This window comes from Podarcis pityusensis (assembly GCF_964106645.2).
Source record: "Podarcis pityusensis genome assembly, chromosome: 14".
NCBI lineage: Eukaryota > Metazoa > Chordata > Lepidosauria > Squamata > Lacertidae > Podarcis > Podarcis pityusensis.
This window is the reverse complement of record NC_138039.1, coordinates 7,089,653-7,111,270: the sequence shown is the minus strand read 5'-3', so window position 1 is coordinate 7,111,270 and position 21,618 is coordinate 7,089,653. Positions and strand designations below refer to the sequence as shown.

At 45.9% G+C, this 21,618-nt stretch overlaps 1 protein-coding gene across 1 annotated transcript; it reads left to right on the top strand.

Moving 5' to 3' along the window:
• The first annotated feature begins 187 nt into the window (after positions 1-187).
• Positions 188-21,231, top strand: TOP3A (DNA topoisomerase III alpha). Its single transcript, XM_080980979.1, has 19 exons — positions 188-1,863; positions 2,398-2,457; positions 3,437-3,510; positions 3,699-3,774; positions 5,254-5,362; positions 6,573-6,716; positions 7,056-7,226; positions 7,693-7,793; positions 7,881-7,955; positions 8,638-8,720; positions 9,358-9,565; positions 10,372-10,557; positions 11,782-11,911; positions 12,552-12,665; positions 12,758-12,923; positions 14,414-14,557; positions 15,815-15,937; positions 18,111-18,808; positions 20,069-21,231. The coding sequence occupies exons 1-19, from the start codon at positions 1,675-1,677 to the stop codon at positions 20,245-20,247; spliced, it is 3,030 nt and encodes a 1,009-aa protein (XP_080837105.1). The 5' UTR covers positions 188-1,674; the 3' UTR covers positions 20,248-21,231.
• The last annotated feature ends 387 nt before the right edge of the window (positions 21,232-21,618 follow it).

The window sequence follows — 21,618 nt, the reverse complement described above, 5'->3', positions numbered from 1 at the left end:
GCCCCGCGCCTGCAGCACGAACCGTCACTTCCCCCTCACAGCCGCCGCCTGGCAGCCATCTTGGAGTCACATGACCTGTTGTGAAGCGACCCGGGTGACCCCGGAAGCGATTCCTCTATAAAAAATAAAAATCGTTTTCCCTTCACACACAACTTAGACTTTAAAATAAAATAATAGGAGGAGCAGGCTGGTTAAGTTCGTGCTGCAAAGGCGCGAATATATAAAATTTTTAAAATATGAAAGAGGCCGCGCGACCGCGGTGCATCATGGGTGTTGCAGTTCCCTCTTTCCCCTCACTTCTTTTCATCCCCCCCTTTTTTTAAAACAGCAAAAGTAGAGGCAGCACAGAACTGGCGAATGTAATACTACTTGAAAACAGCGTTAAAAAAAAAAGTTCTGTTCAAAAAAATTAGGTAGCTCGGTTGTTTACGTCAGCCGCCACCGCGGGGCATTCTGGGGGTGGTAGTTCTCAAGCGCTCGCAACCGCCTCCCGCTTCTGCTACTGCTGCGTATTCCCCCGCGGCTCTCTGTTTCGGAGAAGCCGTAAAGCAATACAGAAAGGGAAACGAACCCGCCCGGCCCTCTTCTCTTTCGCGTCGTGCGTTTACGACGGCGCGGAATACGGCTGGCAGGCGGGAAAGCTCCTGTTCTGTGAAGGAGGGAAGAGTCAGGGAAGCCTGAGGAGAGAGAGAGAAAGTGGGGAAGACCTTGAGGAAGAAAAAGGGGGCGAAGCACCCGAGGGAGGGCCGGGAGGAGGAACTGAAGGGGGGGGGACAAAACAGGCAGAGAAAAGCGACCCCTGAGAAAAAGCTCTGGGGGAGGGGGAGTTTGACGTTTTTGTTTTGTTTAAAATTGGGGGTGGGAGCGAGCTTTTGATAGGAGGTTATTAAAAAGTGGAGGAAAAGGTTTCAAGAGAGAGGGAGGCTTTTAAAAAAGCAACAACGTAGGATTGGCATTTATTTCTGCTGGGGGAGGGAATATTAAAAAGAGCGAAAAAGCTGGATTTGGGAAGAAAAGAAAGGAGAGGGGCAGAAAGGTAGGGAAAGGACCATCGTGGGGGGGGGGTGTTGGCCAAGCAGCTGTTGAGTGGATGGAGGGGTGGGCTTGGCCTTGAGGTGGGAGGGGCAGTGCTGGCACTGGAGTTATAAGGCAGCCAGTGGGGGCCCCCTGGGTTTTACATGTCTGAATCCTGGTGGGTCACTGGAGTAGGATCTAGTGGTCAGATAAGTTCAGAATCGTGCTTTGACCAGGGACAAGCTGCGAAACAGATTTCCTCCACCTTGGACACTGAGGGAAACACAGTCTGGTGCTGGTTTGAATGGTCTCCTCTTGAAACAGGAGTTCCTGCTGCGGAGCACGTTGGCAGGCCTCCCCCGTTCCTAGTCCAACAGCCTTGGGTTGTCAAAGAACTCCATCCCTTTACAAGTCCACGTTTGTAAGAAATGGGAACCTGTGCACATCAGAACATCCAGCTGTTTTTGCAACCTTTCACGGTTCACGTGTGGCAAGTGAGCTGTCTTCCACTGTATCCGAAACTGGGTTATAATCCCGTATTAACCAACTTTTGGTGCTGATCCCATTGTTTCCATGGTGGCTTTATAAACAGACAAAGCAGCCTTGCGAAGAAGGTTCCGTCATGGCTTGGCAGGCTGGGAATTGGGCCCAGCTCTCAGGATGATTGGTCAGAGCAGACTGTTTGCCCGCTGTGGAGTTGGATTGCTCTTCCGGTCCTGGAGTCTTTGCTTCTCTCAGGCTGCTGAGGGCACGATGGTCCGCAACATCCAGAAGGTTCTCTGCGTGGCAGAGAAAAATGATGCTGCCAGGGGAATTGCAGACATCCTTTCCAACAGCAGGATGAGGAGGGTAGGAGAGTGCAATAGTGATACAATATTTATTTATTCGAATGTTGTCTTCCCCACCCCGAGGTTTGGTTGGAGGGGAGTAAAACTCATTATACCGCTAAAACACAGCACTTCTGATGAAATATTGGTCCGCAAAAAGAATCACAAACCGAAAGGCTGTACAGTGCTGCTGGTCAAAAATGGAGATTATTCAGACACTGTAATGCCTGAAGAGGTGTGTGGTGGCAGCTGAGGACTGGTTCCAGTGTGACAGTGTTCCTATATGGAAAAACCTATATCCAACCTGAGCATAGTATGCAACCTGTGACGATCGCAGACATGTATTTTGCTGCATGTAGATATGCTCAAAAGATGCCAAATATCAGTCTTCCCAGTTATTGCACACACAGCAAAATGTATGCTTATCGTGACTTCAGCGGTGCCTGACAATTACAGATGGAAATAATTTTATACAGGATTACCCTCATTTTAAACGTTACACATCTTAGCTATATGTTGATCTAATTTGTTATGTCCTGGAATTCTTCCTTTTTAGAGAGAAGGGTTTTCCAGGTTCAACAAGATCTACGAATGCCAGTATCATATGTTTGGCCAGGTATGTATCCAGCTATCCTTTACCATTGTGCTTTGCTACTGATCTGATGAAACTGTGTGTGAGAGAGAAAGAGAGGCAGGTTCTGATCCACATCAAAAGATAGTGGTAGTTACTACACAGATTTGCTGCACAATCTGAAGCATGTCTACTCAGTAGTAAGTCCTGTCCTGTTGAATTCACTGAGGCTTACTTAGGTAAGTGAGGTCAACCCCACGAATCAGTGTAGATGCACCACAGCGGTTCTTCTCTCTGTGTTCCTCCCAGTGGTCATTCCTCCTCTGGTCACTTTCTCCTCTGGATACACAACCTGACTGTCTGTCTCCAAGCACTAGTGTTTCATGCAAGATATTCCTGCACTGTGGCGTTGCCATTGCCTGCCTTCACATCACATTTGCAGACATTTTTGTAACACAGGGATGGTCTGTCAATGGGCCTGGTACCTGAAGCCAGCTCCCCATAGAGCAGGCTTCTTCAAACTCGGCCCTCCAGATGTTTTTGGCCTACAACTCCCATGATCCCTAGCTAGCAGGACCAGTGGTCAGGGATGATGGGAATTGTAGTCTCAAAACATCTGGAGGGCCAAGTTTGAGGAAGCCTTCCATAGAGCATGTCCTTGGGGATTCTGCCAACTTCCATTCTGTGGAAGTAACCGAGCCAAATAGAATAAGTATTTTTCATAAATTCCCCCTTGTAATTGTGAAGCTCGTTTTATCACATTTGTGTATGTATGTATATATGTGTGTATATACACAGGCACATGCAAACACACAAACTGAAAGTGTTTGAATTTGGGAAGTGTCTCTGGTTCTTCTTTAGGAAGCCGGATTCATTTGTGCACGGCAGTGACTGAACCCTATTTCTTGATCTCTTTACAATGAGCCTGAGAGGACTTTGTCTTAGAAGCCCACTATAGGCGGAGGGTTTTAAGCATTTCTTTGGCTCTGACAGGGAATAATCCTTGTTCCTCTGGCTTCTGCAGAATGTAGCTGTGGTGATGACTTCTGTTTCTGGACATTTGCTGGCTCAAGACTTTAAGATTCCATTTCGAAAATGGTATGTATGAGTGGATCTCTGAGGATAGTTCATATTTCTGCAGTTACATGCTGAGATTTTGACTAGAAGTTGTAGGAAGTTGTTACCTTTACCGTAGCAGATGTGTTTAGAAAGTGGAAGGCATTTCTTTAGACTTGTTGCCTGCTCTTGTCTGTTGTTGTTTGACTGTATATTTTGCTGACACTCAGGCACAGCTGCAATCCACTTGTCCTCTTTGATGCCGAAATTGAGACATTCTGCCCTGAAAATTATATGGACATTAAGGTTTGTGTTGCTGCAATGCTTTCTGCTGTAACTGCTGTTATCCTCTACCATTCTACCATCTATCTAAGATCTTTGCCTAGTAATATTTTCCAGTTGCATCCCTTGTGCCTTCAGCAGGGGCAAGTTTGCCTGCTTTTTGAAGGGGCCTTTTTGCAAACTGTTACGACAGCTTGAACTTGCAGTTGCACTCTGCAGTATTGTTGGCTACTTTCTTGTTCACAAATTATGACTCAAGGCATTCTACCCCAAGGCCAGACACCATAAATGTCACAATTGTTGCCTCCGCATTGTACTGTGGATCAGAAATGTTGGGTCTTGCAAATCCATGCAATGGGATGTAAAACCATGTTAGTCTGTAATCAGGGCTGAACTTCCTCACCAGGCTTGTATATAGCAGGCTCCAATTTCCCCCTTTAAAACCGGCTAGTAGGTGATTGGGAGGCAGGTAAAACATTGTACAGTCGTACCTTGGATCCTGAATGCCTTGGTACTTGAACGTTTTGGTTCTTGAACGTCGCAAACCTGGTTTGCGAACGTTCTTTGGAATCCGAACATCCAAGGGGGCTTCCGCAGCTTCCGATTGGCTGCAGGACCTTCCTGCAGCCAATCAGAAGTCACTCTTTGGATTCCAAATGTTTTGGAAGTCGAACGGACTTCCAAGGTACAACTGTACTGCATACTCTGAGGCACATGGGACCTCTTTATTTTAAATGTATATGCACCATCTTTCCACTCATTAGTACTCACAAGGCAACTTTGAATCGTAGACTTGTAAAATCGGAAGGGACATCAAGGGTCATCTAGTCCAACCCTACAATGCTGTAATCTCAACTAAAACATCCATGATAGATGGCCAGCCAGCCTCTGCTTAAAAACCTCCAAGGAAGGAGAGTCCGCAACCTCCACAACTTAACAGTTATGCAGAACAGCTTTTTCCAATCTGGTGCCCTCCAGCAGTTTTGAATTACATCTTAGCAGAAGCCCCATCTGGGCATGATGGGAGTTGTAGTCCAAAACACCTGTAGGGCACCAGATTGGCGCCTGACACAAAACAATAACAATGAAAACATAAATAGCTACATGGTTAAAATGAAATCTACAATACAGCAGTAAAAAATAATAATACTAAAGCCAGAGAAAGCAATGGGAAAACTGGTATCCTCTGTTCTCAAATGCCCCCTGAAATGCCTGATTTTGTGCATGCTTGCTTTGAAGCAATCCCCACTGAAATCAGTGAGATTAGGTGGGTGTGCATAGATTTTCATCGTTGTAGCAAAATCCTACGCATGTGTACTTGGAAGTAAGTCCCATTGTTTTTGGCCTAGGCCTGGGAGCATGGTGTGTCTTGCCTGTTAGCTGTAGAAATGTGTTCTGTGTCCTTGCCACCTGCTAATTATGTGGCAGGCGGCAATTAAAACCAGCAGCATTGTGGGTGGCTTGTTTCCCTGTTCTCTCATCTTGTCCCGCTACTTATTCCAGCGAACACTTGAGCGAGAAGTTCAGCAGTGCCAGGCTCTGGTCATCTGGACAGATTGCGATCGCGAAGGAGAGAACATTGGCTTCGAGATCATTAATGTTTGCAAAGCAGGTGTGTGGGGTTGTGGTGTGAGAATGTGACCCCCCCTTAACAGAATCCTAGTTCAGTGAAATGCATGTAGACCAACCCTCTTCCTTCAAGCAGAGTCTTCCCAGATAGAATCATAGAATCATAGAGTTGGAAGAGACCACAAGGGCCATTGAGTCCAACCCCCTGCCAAGCAGGAAACACCATCAGAGCACTCCTGACATATGGTTGTCAAGCCTCTGCTTAAAGACCTCCAAAGAAGGAGACTCCACCACACTCCTTGGCAGCAAATTCCACTGTCGAACAGCTCTTACTGTCAGGAACTTCTTCCTAATGTTTAGGTGGAATCTTCTTTCTTGTAGTTTGGATGCAGCCCAGTCTGTTCAATGCAGTGATTTCCTCTCCCCTCCGCCTGAAATGCTTGTATTATAGTGGACCAAAAGCAGAGAATGTGGTGCCTAATAATCTAGGCCTCTGAGCCTGCTTCCAAATTCTCCCACTCTTGCACAGTGATACACGCAGCACTGGGATTTATAGTGTACCCTTTGTGCCCCTGTTGTTCTAGTTTGCTGTGGATTTTGTGGACCATCACATTTTCTAATATCTACCTGGGAAGCCATAGACAAGGCTTCTGGAAGTTGGCTCTTTATGCATTCTGACACAGCAATACCATGTGCTTCAGTTAAGAGTTGGTCCTGATTCATAATATCTGTGCTGCAAAGCATGTGAATTGGAAGCAACATCTGCTTGCCATCTGGTAATGCTTCCCCTTTACTCTGTGCAAATGCAGCTGCTTCAGAGTGTAGAAGGAGCTGAGTTTTTATTCAGAATTTGGCATGAATCAATCCTATTTGTGGAACAAAGGAATAGATACAAGCTCTTATTTAGTTTGTCTTTGGAAATTACCTTCAGCAGTATTTCCTGTTTTTGAGATAGTCTTATGGACTACCCAGAAGCACACCTGGACCAGTGGTGGTCCACAAGCCACAGTTTAAAGATTCATCATCTATTGGACCTTGAGCCCAACATGCCTTAAAAGTATTTTCTCTCCTAATTCTTACCACGGCCTATTAAATCAACTTAAAAACACCTTCTTTAACAATAGCACTATGAGATAAAAGATGTCAGCTATGTTTTGTGGACCACTGGGATGTTATTGAGATTTCTTAAAATATTTTAATCATGTTGCTTCCTCTGTCTAAATCTGCCATTAATCTCTCTTTCTGGTGGACAGTGAAGCCGAGCCTCCAGGTATTCCGAGCTCGCTTCTCCGAGATCACGCCTGGTGCCATCAGAACTGCCTGTGAGAATCTCACCCAGCCCAATCAAAATATTAGCGATGCTGTGGATGTCAGACAAGAGTTGGATCTCAGGATAGGTATGGGAGAGAAAGGCATAGTTTATCCGCATATAAATACCCCTCGTAGATACTTGAGTCACAATGGATATTGTGGCATAAATCAGTATAAAGATGATACTAGCATATTATTGGGAAAGGTCTTTCAAAGCACAGGTATTTGCTCTGCATGTGGTGTATTTCCAAAAATTGTGAGCTTTCTGGTAATGCACTGCTTGTTATATTTTCAATTGTTGTTGTTGTTTTAAAAAAACTTAAGTACTAGAAACATACTCTCATGGCTAGTCCTGCGCAGTAACACCTGTCTCTCCATACAGATGGATGCACGGCCGTTTGGCTTATTTTCTCTTCTCTGCCTAGGTGCTGCCTTCACCCGATTCCAGACTTTGAGGTTCCAGAAACTCTTCCCCAACGTTTTAGCAGAACAGCTGATCAGCTACGGAAGTTGTCAGTTCCCAACACTGGGGTTTGTGGTGGAAAGGTTTAAAGCCATTCAGGCCTTTGTTCCTGAGTTGTTTTACAAAATTAAAGGTATGTTTCAGAATATCAAATGCAGAAAGTAAAACATTAAAAAAAAAAAAGGTTTTGCAATTTACCTTTTCTTATTAAATAATGTAAATTGCAAAAACTTTTTTTATGTTTATATAAATTGTTTGCATTGACAAAACATTTGTCTGCCACTATAGGAGCTTGCTTTTACCCACAAATAAATGTATTGTCTTTCTCATAATTTTGGACCTTGTCCTCTGTTGACGTTGAGTGGAATCGCCCTCCCCCAGCACAATTTTGTATGTAAATATCAACGATGAGGTACATGTGGCCCTCCAGATGTTGGACCAACTTCAGCTAGCATGTCCAATGGCCCAGATGATGAGAGTTGTTGTCCAAAACATCTGGAGAGCCACAAGCTTCTCACTCCTGCTTTGAGTGCATTGCTTCTGTGTTGTATGACCTTTGTGATGCTGGGTCTCAAAAGTGACCTGCCTTCTCTCTGCAGTGACTCATGACCATGAGGAAGGCACTGTGGACTTCAGCTGGAAGAGGAACCGTCTCTTCAACCACACAGCATGCCTTGTTCTCTACCAAATGTGCATGGAGGTAAGAAACTACATAGTCCGGTCTGCATTCTCTTAGCATTCCAAGGCCCCGGAGATTGCTCACTCTTGCTGCTTGTTTTTCTCTTAGGATCCTGTTGCCACAGTTGTGGAGATCGGGAGCAGACCAAGGAGTAAATGGAGACCCCTGCCACTAGACACCGTGGTACGTTTATGAAAAGAGGGTCCTGGCATTAGGACGTAATGGAAATGGCTCTCAAGAGAGCAACTAATCAAGAGCTCTTACTTGACTTCGTATTCTGAATCAATGTCCTTTTGGAAAGCCTCATAGAAAGATTCTCTTTTTGAATGTATGAAAGCTTTGGGTTCCTTAGGCTAAACCCTTGAATTCCTCAGCTTTAGAACTGGTGGAATATTTATCAAGTACAACATACAGGAGAAACAGGGAAGTATTGATAAGTCTGAAAAGCTCTGACATTGCCCTACGCCACTTGCAAAGCTTTTGGAAGATGCTGCTTCTGTCTTTTACTAATTGAAATATGTGACTGTCAGGCCTACTTTTTCTTGGAGCTGAGACACCAGTGCTACAATTTTCAGAGTTTGGCGTGTTTACCAGAACAGTCTTCCCCAACCTGGTGTCCTCCAGATGTTGCTGGACTACAACTCCCATCATTCCTGGCTGTTGGTCAAGCTGGCTGGGGCTGATGAGAGCTGCAGTCCAACAACATCTGGAGGGCACCTGGTTTCGGAAGCCCTCATTAGTATTTTAGACGTGCTATGGTCTTTCTGAAGCTAATAGACCAGCTTATTTTAATGTCAAATTGCACATTGACCATCTGGCGATGCAGTCATTGAGCATATATTTCCCCCATCTGCCTCTGGTACAGGAACTTGAGAAGCTGGCTTCCCGTAAGCTGAAAATAAATGCCAAAGAAACCATGAAAATCGCTGAGAAGCTCTACACTCAGGGGTAAAAACTGCAATAGTTTGTGCGTGTTTGTTGTACAAAACATTCAGGTCAGTATTTCCAGAAGCAGACACAATGGAAGATGAGCGATGGATCAGGATCACATGGAAGTCCTAATGGTTTATCATCATCATCATCATCATTATTATTATTAATATGCCACCAATCTGACTGGGTTGTTCTGGCCACTCTGGGAGGCTCCCAACTAAAAGTAAAAGCACAATATGACACCACACCCTAAAAACTTCACTGAACAGGGCTGCCTTCAGATGTCTTTTTAAAATCACGTAGCTGTTTACCTGTTTGGCATCTGCTGGGAGGGCGTTCCAAAGGACGCAAATGACTATCAAAAAGGCTCTCTACCTGGTTCCCTGTAACCTCACTTCTCGCAGTGAGGGAACCACTAGAAGGCCCTTGGAGCTGGATCTCAGTGTCCGGGCTGGAGGATGGGGCCGGAAACTCTTCTCCAGGTATACAGGGCCGAAGCAGTATTATATCTGTGGCTTGTTGAGTGCTAATATCTGCTACTAAAAAACATCTGGCCTTTAAACAAAATTAGGTGTAGATTTGTTTAAAAGTAATGCTTATTTTATGTTATAAATTGTCATTTTTTAATGGCCCTTTATTTCCTATTTTTAAGGTACATAAGTTATCCTCGAACAGAGACCAACATTTTTCCTAAAGACCTAAACCTTCCCAACTTGGTGCAACTTCAAACGCAAGACCCTCACTGGGGAGCCTTTGCACAAAGGATTCTGGACCAGGGTGGGCCGACCCCACGTAGTGGAACTAAATCAGATCAGGCCCACCCCCCTATTCATCCTACAAAATACGCAGGAAATTTGCAGGTAAGCCCATGTGGTTGGGGTCGCTTTTTTGTTGTTTATTACACCATATGCTGCTTTGTTTACTCTTAAGAATCTGACTGGCTGGCTTGTTTTTCTAACTGCCACTTGGCAGAGGAGCCGTGACAGGTTATCCTCATTGAGAAACATGATGGTGGAGCCTCGTTTTAATTTATTTAAGTATTAGTATGGTGGTGTGTCATAAAAATTAAATCGAAGCGATTTATAGAAACAAAACCATTAAAAAATACAATAGAAACGGTAAAAAAAAAAGTTGAAAATCGGCATCAATTAATCATTGTGAAAGGATGTATTCTTCATTGCCTGCATAGATCTGGCAGTATGGAATCATTTTCAGCAGGCATTTAGAACAGATGGTGCCTGCTGAATCTGTATTGGCAGAGAGTTCCACAGGACTGGACCGATAACACTAAAGGCTTTTTTTTAATTGTCAAATGAGCCTCGCCAACTTGGGGAATGACCAAAGATATTCCTGCAGACCAGTTGGGGCTTCCAAAGCCAAGGGCAGCCCCAGACAGAGCACATTACAGTAATCTCAACCTTATCATGCTTTAAATAGCAGGCCATTTCAGGTGTAAGGGCATGCAAGTTTCCCATTCAGATTAAAGTGCCATGGTTATCGGAAGTTTGTGAAACACTCTAGAATCCTTTGCTGCTTGTTGTTTCTGTTTATTATATACCTGTTTTCTACCCTGCCCAAAGCTGTCTCCCTGAACTGAACCAGAAGCTTGTTGTCCTCTCAAATGCCATTCACATATTATGCATTTTCCTTTGCACTCTGTTAATAGGGGAATGATCAGCGGCTCTATGAATTCATTGTGCGTCACTTCCTGGCCTGCTGTTCACAAGATGCAAAGGGACAAGAAACAACTGTGGAGATTGACATTGCTAATGAGCGCTTTGTGGCTCATGGGCTGATGATCCTGGCCAGAAATTACCTAGATGTCTACCCTTACGAGAAGTGGAGCGATAAGGTGAGGTGGGACTTGTTCAGTATGGTTGGACTCAATAGCAGGGTCAGCAACAGAGATCCCCTGGGCCAAATCTGTCCCTCCGTTTGTAAATGTCAAAGGCAAAAAAAAAAAAAAAAGACTTACGGAAACAGTATGGTGTGCCAACAGAGCTTTTCGGACCGGTGGTAGCTATATGTTGGCTATGCATACACTCTACTCCCTTTTCATAAGAACATGATTTTTTTTTAAAAAACCATCCTGCCAAATGTCTGCCCAGCCCACGGAGTAGGGAGCCATATATATATATATATATATATATATATATATATATATATATGGGACGCAGGTGGCGCTGTGGGTTAAACCACAGAGCCTAGGACTTGCCGATCAGAAGGTCGGCGGTTCGAATCCCCCGCGATGGGGTGAGCTCCCGTTGTTCGGTCCCTGCTCCTGCCAACCTAGCAGTTCAAAAGCACGTCAAAGTGCAAGTAGATAAATAGGTACCGCTCCGGCGGGAAGGTAAACGGCGTTTCAGTGTGCTGCTCTGGTTCGCCAGAAGCGGCTTAGTCATGCTGGCCACATGACCCAGAAGCTGTACGCCGGCTCCGTCGGCCAATAAAGCGAGATGAGCGCCGCAACCCCAGAGTCGGTCACGACTGGACCTAATGGTCAGGGGTCCCTTTCCCTTTACCATATCCATATATATATATATATATATATATGTGTGTGTGTGTGTGTGTGTGTGTGTGTGTGTATATAATTTTTATTAAATTTCTGTTTTACATTTTAGAAAATTCACTTAAACAACCTTAAAATATCAATGACTTCCCTTCCTCTCTTTCCATGGTTCACTTTTCACAACATAAATCCCTGCATATTTTATATAAACTAAACCATTCAGTATTTCATTATTACGAGGGCAGGGAATCTTTTCAACCCAGCGGGCCAGATCCTGAGCTCCCCACTCACCTGTCAAGCACCTGAGATCAGCATGATGTCAGCTGGCTCATTTTTCTGTTGCAGCACCATGTGAGCTCAAGCCATGCTGCAAAGGAAGATCTCACTCAGTAAAGCACTAATCCACAATGACTTCGGTATATTGCGATATATAGTGAAGTTGAAAACCAGATATTGCCCAGCCCTACCCCTTATTCCCTTTTTTCTAAGTTAAGCAACTCCAAATGTATCATTTCTTTCTCTCTCTCTCTCTCTCTGCCTGTCTCTCTCTCTCCCCTTGCCCCACAGGTTATCCCAGTTTATGAGAGGGGGTCTCGCTTTCAGCCCACCACAGTGGAGATGACGGATGGGGAGACCAGCCCACCCCAGCTGCTTACAGAAGCTGACCTCATTTCCCTCATGGAGAAGCACGGCATTGGTTAGTTCCCTACAGGCAGTTCAAGGGAAGTGTAATCACATGTCTCAAGACACTCTGTACACCACACTGCCTAAAAGCTACCGAAACTTTTGGCAGTGTGTGGAGAACTTACACGTATTGTGGGATGGGCATTTTAGTGATAAAAGGGTACAGTGGAGGAGAGCCAGTGTGGTGGTGGTGTGGTTAAGACTGGTAGACTCGTAATCTGGTGAACCGGGTTCGCTTCCCCACTCCTCCACATTCAGCTGTTGGGTCACCTTGGGCCAGTCACACTTCTCTGAAGTCTCTCAGCCTCACTCACCTCACAGAGTGTTTGTTGTGGGGGAGGAAGGGAAAGGAGATTGTTAGCCGCTTTGAGACTCCTTCGGGTAGTGATAAAGCGGGATATCAAATCCAAACTCCTCCTCTTCGAAGTGAATGGGGAAGGAGCTGTGGATTCTGGGGATACTGGTAGACAGTAGGTACAGGGGTTGATTTGTGCAAGTGGCAAAATGCAGTATCCCTGCTTATTGCATGCATTTGCAAGTCTTTTAAGCCAGCGTTTGAGTAGTGAATACAGTTCTCAGTCAGTACTGTGCAAGAAATAATGGCAGGAGGCCCCCCATTGCTGATGAGTGCTAACTGAAACGATTACTTTCAGGGACTGATGCCACCCACGCGGAGCACATTGAGACCATCAAGTCCCGCATGTACGTGGGGCTCACCCCAGAGCAGAGGTTCCTTCCTGGGGAGCTGGGGATGGGGCTGGTAGAAGGTAAGGATGGGCCTTCTAAGTGAGCTTTTAGGATCGCTCTTCCTCACATCCTTTCCCTCACCACAAGGTCTTCATCCCACCCCACCCTCCAGGCTACGATGCCATGGGCTACGAGATGTCTAAGCCTGACCTTCGAGCCGAACTGGAAGCTGATCTGAAGCTGATCTGTGAGGGGAGGAAGGAGAAATCTGTTGTGCTGAGGGAGCAGATCCAGAAGTACAAGCGAGTCTTCATCGAAGCTGTCGCGAAGGCAAAGAAGTGAGTCATTTCCTGCCTCTCTAGGACTCGGCAGAGCCCAAGCCAGGAGAGGCAGCTGAGCTCCTCCATATCTCATTGCTTTGCAACATTGTGGTGGCTCTTATTACTGTCGTGGTTCCAATAGACATGAGGCACACACAGGAAACCTGGGTTCAAATATATCTTCTTCCCATGGAGTCATCAATAAATTAGTCTTGGCTCCTTGTGTTCACAGTCGGGAATATACATTTTGTAAATGAAAGGTGCCTTTGTCAGGGCTGGGGAACCTTTTCCCCCCCTGTTGGGACAGGGGTCAGCAAACTTTTTCAGCAGGGGGCCGGTCCACTGTCCCTCAGACCTTATGGGGGGACGGACTATATTTTGGAAAAGAAAAAAAAAAACGAATTCCTGTGCCCCACAAATAACCCAGAGATGCATTTTAAATAAAAGGACACATTCTACTCATGTAAAAACACACTGATTCCCGGACTGTGTGCAGGCTGGATTTAGAAGGCGATTGGACTGGATCCAGCCTTAGTTTGCCTACCCGTGTGTTGGGGGCTACATGCTATCAGTGGGCAGCGCCAGAGACAAAAAAGTGAGCAGGGCAACCCTTTTCTGTCTTTCTGCCACCGCCACCACCCCTCTCCCCTAATTCCCCCCACCCTTGCCATCTACAGGAAATCAGGCCAAGCGCTGCTGGTCGTCCACTCCTGAAGCGGATAATGGAATATAGACTGGGTGTGGTCAGCGTTGCTGTACTACTGTAGGTATTTATTCGCATAAGATGAATTGCGTAAATAAATACCGGAAGAAGTGCAATTATTTTATGAGTGAGCTGTGCACTCCCAGTCCGCTCATAACATTGGCAGTCTGCTAGGAGTGCCTCGCTCTGCCTGTTTTCATGTGTTCACCCTTTCTGTAATAATGTGAGGCACGTATTGTCCCCTCTCAAACTGCTTTTAGCCTCTCTTAGGAAAGATAATTCTACATTACGCTCTTCTGTATTTACTCATACCTCCCAAGTTAGGTGAGCAGTTAATGCAGCTGAAAAAATAGACTCTTGCTTTTGTTCTTTCATTCCCTCCCATTTCTCCTTTTACCCATCATTTTCTTTTGTCTTCTACTTTTATTCCCCGGCAAGAGCCACTTCTTGTAGCACAGGGATGGGTGGGAGGGGGTGCCTTCTGAATGTTGCAGAACTCTAGCTCCCATCATCCTCAGCCAGCATGGGATGATGGGAGCTGGAGTCCAACAGCCTCTGGAGGGCCATAGGTTCCCTGTGCCTACTCTAGAATTTTTCTCCCTTTGCCTTTTTAAGGAGTCTTGCCCCTCCCTTCAGAAACTGGGTCTCTGACATGGCCTTCCGCAACCTTTCCTGCTAAGGAACGAACGCTGATTTGCTTGCGTTTTGTTTTCTGTGCAAATACTTATAAACCCACTAATCCTTTGAGCCGAAACAGCTGGAAGCCGGGGAAAACAAGTGCAGCTTTGTCTGTTTGTCTTTGCAGGCTGGATGAGGCTCTGTCTCAGTATTTTGGGGAAGTGACCCACGTTGCACAAGAAGAAGAGATCTACCCAGCAATGCCAGATCCTGTTAGGAAATGTCCACAGTGCAACAGCGACATGGTCTTGAAGACCAAGAAGAATGGAGGGTCAGTACAGGGGCGGCCCATCCTGTTTAGCCACCTGAAGAGAAACAAGAAGTTGCCCCCTCCTGCCAAAGCTGGGGTCCTGTTTTTGCCTCTTCTTCTGCTGCTCTGGTGGCAGAGGAGGGAAGCAGCTCCACCCCCCCGTAACCAGGAAGTGAGGAGAGGTGGTGGCGGCAGTGAGAGCTCACCAGAAGCGGTGGCAGCAGTGGGAGGGTTGGGCAGCAGGCAGGCAGGCATGGCGGTGGGATCTGCCACGTCTGGATCCCAGCAAGATCCGAAGCAGTGCCCTCAGTGTGCCTAATAATAACGCAGCTCTGGGTCAATATGAGAGTAAACTACCTGACATTTTAAAACAACACCCAGCTTACAAACGAGTCTGCAAATATATTTGTTCACAAAAAAATGCTTTACTAGTCAGTCTGTAAATACATATCTGCAAGTCACTATGGGACTTAATGGGGGGGGGGAATGAGCCCATTGTCTTTGTTGGTCGTCTGGAGGTGATTGTTACTCACCATGGGCGACCAGATAGGTAGCAGTTCCCAAACCTGCTTAGAGAGCGTTCCCTTGAAATTCTGCCCAATGGACAGTATTCCTTCTCTGCTGATTAATATTTGCAGAGTTTGAGGCTGGGGAAACTTTGGCTCCCCAGGCCTCCCCCTTTGGCCTGCCACACTGTTTTTGTTAAGCCACACCCACCTGTCTCGCACCTGACATCAGGTGTGGGATGGGTAGAGAAGCAGCTGAATCCTGGGCTGAAAAGCAGGATTGAACTCCCTGGCTGGGTTTTGAATGAGAAGCAGGTCCCCAAATGGGTTGAAAATATTGAATATGACTTGTGTAGACCATACCAAAGCAATGGTCCGACTCCTCGTGTGTGATGCCAACCCACAAAGTCAAAGTCTGCAAATAACTGTTTGCCTGGTCACCTGGGACAAGCAAGAATTACCTTTAGGTGACCAGACAGGGATGCGTTCATCAGGGGAAGACACTTGGGTTCTTTCCCCACTACCTGCCCTGCCTCTGAAGAGTCCATACATTACAATTGGCCACACAGATAATATCTATGGGGAATCAAGAATTTTCTGTGGGCTGTCATCCTGACATTTCTACCCTACATAGACTTCTCGGGATTTGAACACGGGACCTTCTGCATGCAGAGCATATTCTCTGTCACTGAACTACAGCCCCTCCCATAGTTCCTCCCCCATTCTGCTGTTTCCTTTTAATGCTTTTTCTTTTTAAAAAAAAAATCCCCAGGTTTTTCCTCAGCTGCTTGGGCTATCCCACCTGTAAATCTGCTGTGTGGTTCCCCGATTCTCTGCTGGAAGTCAGCAAGGACGACTCCATCTGCGAAGTGTGCAGACCACATCCGGTGCACATGTGAGTGTTTTCCTAAAGACGGGGAGGCGCTTTGGTTCCGTTCACATCACAGTTTGGGGTGCATACCTAGCGGCAGGTTTTTGAAGTGGTTGAAGATTCAGGTGGAATTTTCTCCTGAGAGGCAGGAGAAGTGTGTTTGCATTTCAGTCTAGTAATAGATCCATTCCTCAGACACATTAGAGGGAATTGTAGCAGGAGGTTGCCTTGCTATGGAGTGGCGCATGACCCATGTTGTGCGGCAGCTATTGAAGGGGGAGGTGCGGGGGGTGAATTGCAATATTTCCCTCCATTGTAAAACAGGTTGTTCAAGTGTCCCACGTTTTCCAAATGCTCAGCCAAATCTGCAAAATCAGGACACCGAGTTGTAGCTGCGGACAGTGGGGGGTATTGTTTTTGTTTGTTATCACGGTATGTATTTTTGTAGTTTAATATTGTAAGCAGGGTGGACAAAAATTAATTATTTTTATTTATTTTTTTTTAAATTTAAATCAGATTTTTAAAATAAAACACTTTTGGAGGAAAAATCTTTCTAAAGATAGTTTTCTATTTTAAGATACATTCTAGTCCAGAGGCTATTCATCAGGAAATAAGGATTTGTTTTAAGTTTTTCATATGTGCTAAAACTCAGTCTGGTTTTTTTTTAAAAAAAAAACAAACAACTTTTAACCACATCAGTTAAAAACATGGATACATATACTATAATGTTATTGTTTTAGTTAAATAAATTGTTTAAATTGTTACCAAGTAAATGATTATTTTTCTCCTTCCAATAAAGTACAGCAGAAAAGTTGTCCAAATATAAGCAGTTAACTTATTAAACCTCACAATAATTTCATAAGTATCTGTCAATGTATTTCTAATAGTAGAACCAAATCAGTCATTTTTGATAGTACTGTAAAAACTACTCAGAAAATTCCAAAAATGAAACCTTCATCTGGTTGTAGCTATTAAGAGGATGCCAGCAAGGTTGAACCTTTCTGTAAAAAAAAAATTTAAATCAAGTCTTACTGACTAGTGATTTAAATCAAGTCTGACTGGCTAGTGATTTAAATTGTGATTTAAATCGATTTGATTTAAATCAAATCCACCCTGATTGTAAGCTGCCCTGTGATCATCGGATGAAGAGCGGTATAGAAATTTAATTAACAATAATTATAGCCAGCAAACTTCTACTCACAGTAGAACCATAGAATCGTAGAGTTGGAAGGGTCATCTAGTACAATTCCCCGCAATGCAGGAATATGCAGGTTTCCTGTACGGGGATTGAACCTGCAACCTTGAGCTAACCAGCTGAGGTCTGTTTTGAGCAAACTAACATTGGATACAATCTAACAGGCCTGCGCTATGTGGGTTAGGTTTCCTTCCCGAGCAAGACCTTTACTTGCACATTTTTGAAGATAATAGGCAGAGTGCCCTCTTTGCAGGACCCTGGGAGCTGACTGGCAAGGCATCCTTAGAATGTCTAATCTCCTGCTCAGTGCAGGATCTATAGTGCAGTATGCAAATGCCTCCGTCAAAGATCCCGTCGCTTCCCACAGGTCTGTTCCACCGTTGAACAGTTCTTACAATTAGGAAGCTTCTCCATAGCGTTCAGCCAAAATCTGCTTCTCTGAAATTTCCAAACATTGGTTCTTGTCCTGGCCTCTGGAACAGCAGAGGATAACTGCTCCATCTATTGCTTGGCAGGCCTTCAGTTGCTTAAAGACAGCTGTAATGAATAAAAACTTAGAGACAACTGCTTGAACTGTGATCTAGTAAATAACACAGTACAGTGGTATCTTGGTTCTCGAATGGCTTAGCTGCCGAACAAACTGGCTCCTGAACACCACAAACCCGGAAGTAAGTGTTCCGGTTTGCAAACGTTTTTTGGAAGCCGCATCTTGGTTTTTGAACGGTTTTGGGAGTCAGACTCCCAGAACGGACTACGTTCGAGAACCAAGGTACCACTGTATGGTCTAGTTAACTGGTGGGGAACCTGTGGCTCTCCAGGTGTTGTTGTACTTCTGCTCCCAGCTGCCCTAGCCAGCACGAACAAATAAGAGTTGGGGATGATGGGAGTTGTAGTCCAGCAACATTCAGAGGGCCACAGCTTCCCCACCCCTGGACTAGCCGTTGCTGTCTACGCTGGCCAGGAACAAGCCCAGTGCTAACTTACAACACCTCTGTTCTTTAGGTTGAAGATGAAGTTCAAGAGGGGCAGCCTCCCGCCCATAATGCCCCTGGAGTTCGTTGGCTGCATCGGAGGCTGCGATGAAACCTTGAGGGAGATCCTGGATCTGAAATACCTTCAAGGGCCACCAAGACCTTTGCAGACGACCAGCCAAGCAAGCAACCTCTCACAAGCCAACCGTTCCTCTAACCGCGCCGACAGCAACCGGAACAGCCACAGGGCACTCCCGAATGCTCCCCAAGGCCCTCCTGCACGGGCCGCCCGAAATCCTCCCCCTGCGCTTGCCAATTCTGATGGGAACAACGCGGTGGTATGCAACTGTGGGGAGGAGGCTGTGTTGCTCACCGTCCGGAAAGAAGGACCCAACCAAGGCAGGCAGTTCTATAAATGCAGCGCTGGCAGCTGCAACTTCTTCCTGTGGGCCGATCAGCAACCGGACAGCAGAGACACTGGGATACCCAGGGGCTTTGCACCCTCTCCAGGCCCCTTTGGTAGAGGGGAAATGGGCTCAGGGCGCTCTTGGAGTGACGGGTCTGACCCTGGAGGAGGAGGAGGAGCTGTGTGCAGGTGTGGCCAGCCTGCTGTCACCAGGACGGTTCAGAAAGAAGGACCCAACAAAGGACGTCAGTTCCACACCTGCTCCAAGCCAAGGGAACAGCAGTGTGGCTTTTTCCAGTGGGCGGATGAAAACACGGCACCAGGTAAGGAAAGGGGTCTAGATGGTTTGGGGGACGGGGGACGACTCTCGAGAGTCGGGTTAAAATCAGCCCAGTGTGGGGGCTTCCTGGGAGGAGAAAAGCTGGCAGGGGAAGGAGATGCATCACCCCGCCTGAGCTCTCTACAGGAATGGTGGGATACAAATGCAGGTCACTTGAAGCTCTGCGCCTTTTTGGATTGAAATGGCAGGGAATTGCCAATATCCTACGTGGCTTCGCTTGCAAACTTACCTTCCCAAGTAGGTTCCAGCTGATCTGCTAGATCCTCGAAGATTCCACTTTTTAAAATACTGTATTTGCCTGTTTTGAGATTTTAGCACACAGCTGGCAGCAGAGGGAAATTCAGCAGGCAAAAGGTCCTGTATTCAAGCTGCTCACTCTCTCCGTTTAACCAGCCCTGGGCTAGCAAGGATGGGGAAAGGGCAAATCCCTAAAGAGTTTTTTCCCCTGGTTATCGTAGGTGTAGCTGGATTAGAATAAACAGGCTGGAAAAATTATTCGGGTCTCACAGTGCAGCAGGCCACCCCTCAGAGCTGAGAAAGGGGGGGCCAGATGCCACCATCAACAATATACAGTGGTACCTCGCAAGATGAAAAACGCGCAAGACGAAAGAGTTTTTCATTTTTTGAGTTGCTTCGCAAGACGAATTTCCCTATGGGCTTGCTTTGCAAGACGAAAAACGAAAACGTCTTGCAAGTTTGTTTCCTTTTTCTTAAAACCGTTAATACCCTATGGAAACCGTGCTTCGCAAGACGAAAAAACTCGCAGAACGAATTAATTTCGTCTTGCGAGGCACTACTGTACTTTGGTCTGCCAACATGGCCCCCTTTGGGGGGCAGTGACACCCTTGAAGTCTTCCTGTGCTGTCCATGAACACCCACCCCCTTGGTCATGTTGTGGTTGTGCATTGTTACTTTTTTCTCTGTTAAAAATATGTAAAATAGCGTCACTCTTCCAACTTCCTTTTTCAGCTTTCTCCCACTTCCAGTTTCAGCAATATTTGCTTTCAAAGGCTCAGATTTAATTCTATAGGATCCAGCATTGACCCAGATCCCTTGGAAATGGAAAGTGTGCATGTGTGTCCTTTCTCTGTCTCAAAGTGGGGGAGTGGAGAGATACACACTCAAAATTTCCAACGTGTCCACAGACCTAAAAAAAAAAAAAATAGAAGTGGCAACCCCTCTTCTATGGCACACTTCTGTCATCTGAAGTAATCTTAAATGTTTTCCTTCTCTTTATCCCCAGACGCCGCCTTTCCTTCAAACCACTTCACGAACAAAGGGAACACGAGAGGCTCAGGAACTAAGACTAAAAGATCAGACAGCGATTCTTCCGCAAAGGCGCCCACTACCAAGAGGCCACGGACTTGCGGGATTTGCCACCAACCTGGCCATACCAGGAAGACATGTCCACAGAATCACTGAAGCAGCTCAGCCCCCAGAATTTGACCCAGGACATCCCTTCTGAAGGATGAGGGACGAGAGGGAACTCTTACAATGCCACGAGGAAGTGTTTGCCTGGAATATTGGAAGCCTACTTGCAAGCATGGTTCCTTTTGTGGCCAGGCCTTCACATTCTTCCACTGCTGGTGGAAGGTCAGGTCTGCTTTCTGTGAGCCAGGCCTAGCACAGGCCTTTGCTCTCTTAGCTGTAATGCATTCAAGAGTCAGACAATTTTGAGGCGGTAGGAAGTCTTCCCACTAACCCCTCTTTATGCAGCAGCCTACAGATCTCCCTTATCTTTCAATAAGGCTTCCCCGCCACCACCACCTGAACAGTAGAAAGCACAAGAGACTTTTCTTTCCTGTCAGTTATTCTATAATCCATATATTCTTTGGAAGGAGCAAACTCTTCTTTACAGATCTGTGAGCAGAATTCTTGTGAAGGCAAAAATAATTCACCTGAAGTGCCTGTTTCTTTCCAGTGACACACACTGGCTTGAAGAGGTGTGCGGTCTGAGACCTTGTGCCAAACGCACCCTCAAGAAGAGATGTCAAACAAGACTACAGAGCGTAGCTCTACTGTTTTTTGGGGTGCAGGCTGCGGCTGTGATTTACGAACCCTCATCTTACTTTTTCATGGGTCTTGAACTATGTTTGTTGCTTTTCCAAAGCAATAGCCACCAGTACAAAGGTTTTGTGACTGAAAGAGCTGTAGAGCCTGCTTTTCTTCCCTAGAAAATGTTAAAGGTCAGTGGACTAACAATGGTGGAGAACCATTGTTTACTGAACACCACTAGGTACGCCACCTGCATTCCAGGAAGTCCTTTACTTCTTCCAAACGAGGACAGCAAACCTCAGCACCTTATATAAGAGGAAGGAGGATATGGGATGTAGGCAACATCTCTCCAACTCACTGTGTTGTCTGGTAAACGTTCTGATTAAAAGCAAGCTGCTGCCTGATTACAAACTGGTTTGGGTAATATATGGACTTTAAATATATATATATTAGCTTAAGACATGTGGTGTGTGATGTTTTGGTATTGTGCCTCGTCTTACAACCAACAGCCAGTGTATCACATATTGCAGAGTGAAAGATGGTGTAGAATTCGTCACCTCGCCAGGGAAGGAAGAGCGAGGCACATAGTTATGGCGGGAACCACCGAGACTAGCTTCTGTGTCTCTATTGAAATGCTGCCTGCTTACTTTCAAGCCTTTACTCTGAAAGTGCAAAGCTCCTCCTTTTCTCTCTTTCCCTTTTGGGCTGTGAAGGTTGCTTCCTTCCCTTTTGCTTCAAGAGAGCAGGGCCTGCAGATCAGCCAGCGATGCAAGCTCTGCCCTCCCCTCCATTGCTCTC

Excerpts from the sequence above, each read along its gene's own strand:
- TOP3A (XM_080980979.1), top strand. The coding sequence starts at position 1,675 with ATGATTGGTCAGAGCAGACTGTTTGCCCGCTGTGGAGTTGGATTGCTC. Across the intron at positions 3,775-5,253 it reads AAAATTATATGGACATTAAG|CGAACACTTGAGCGAGAAGT; the intron begins GTTTGTGTTGCT and ends TACTTATTCCAG. Across the intron at positions 8,721-9,357 it reads GAGAAGCTCTACACTCAGGG|GTACATAAGTTATCCTCGAA; the intron begins GTAAAAACTGCA and ends CCTATTTTTAAG.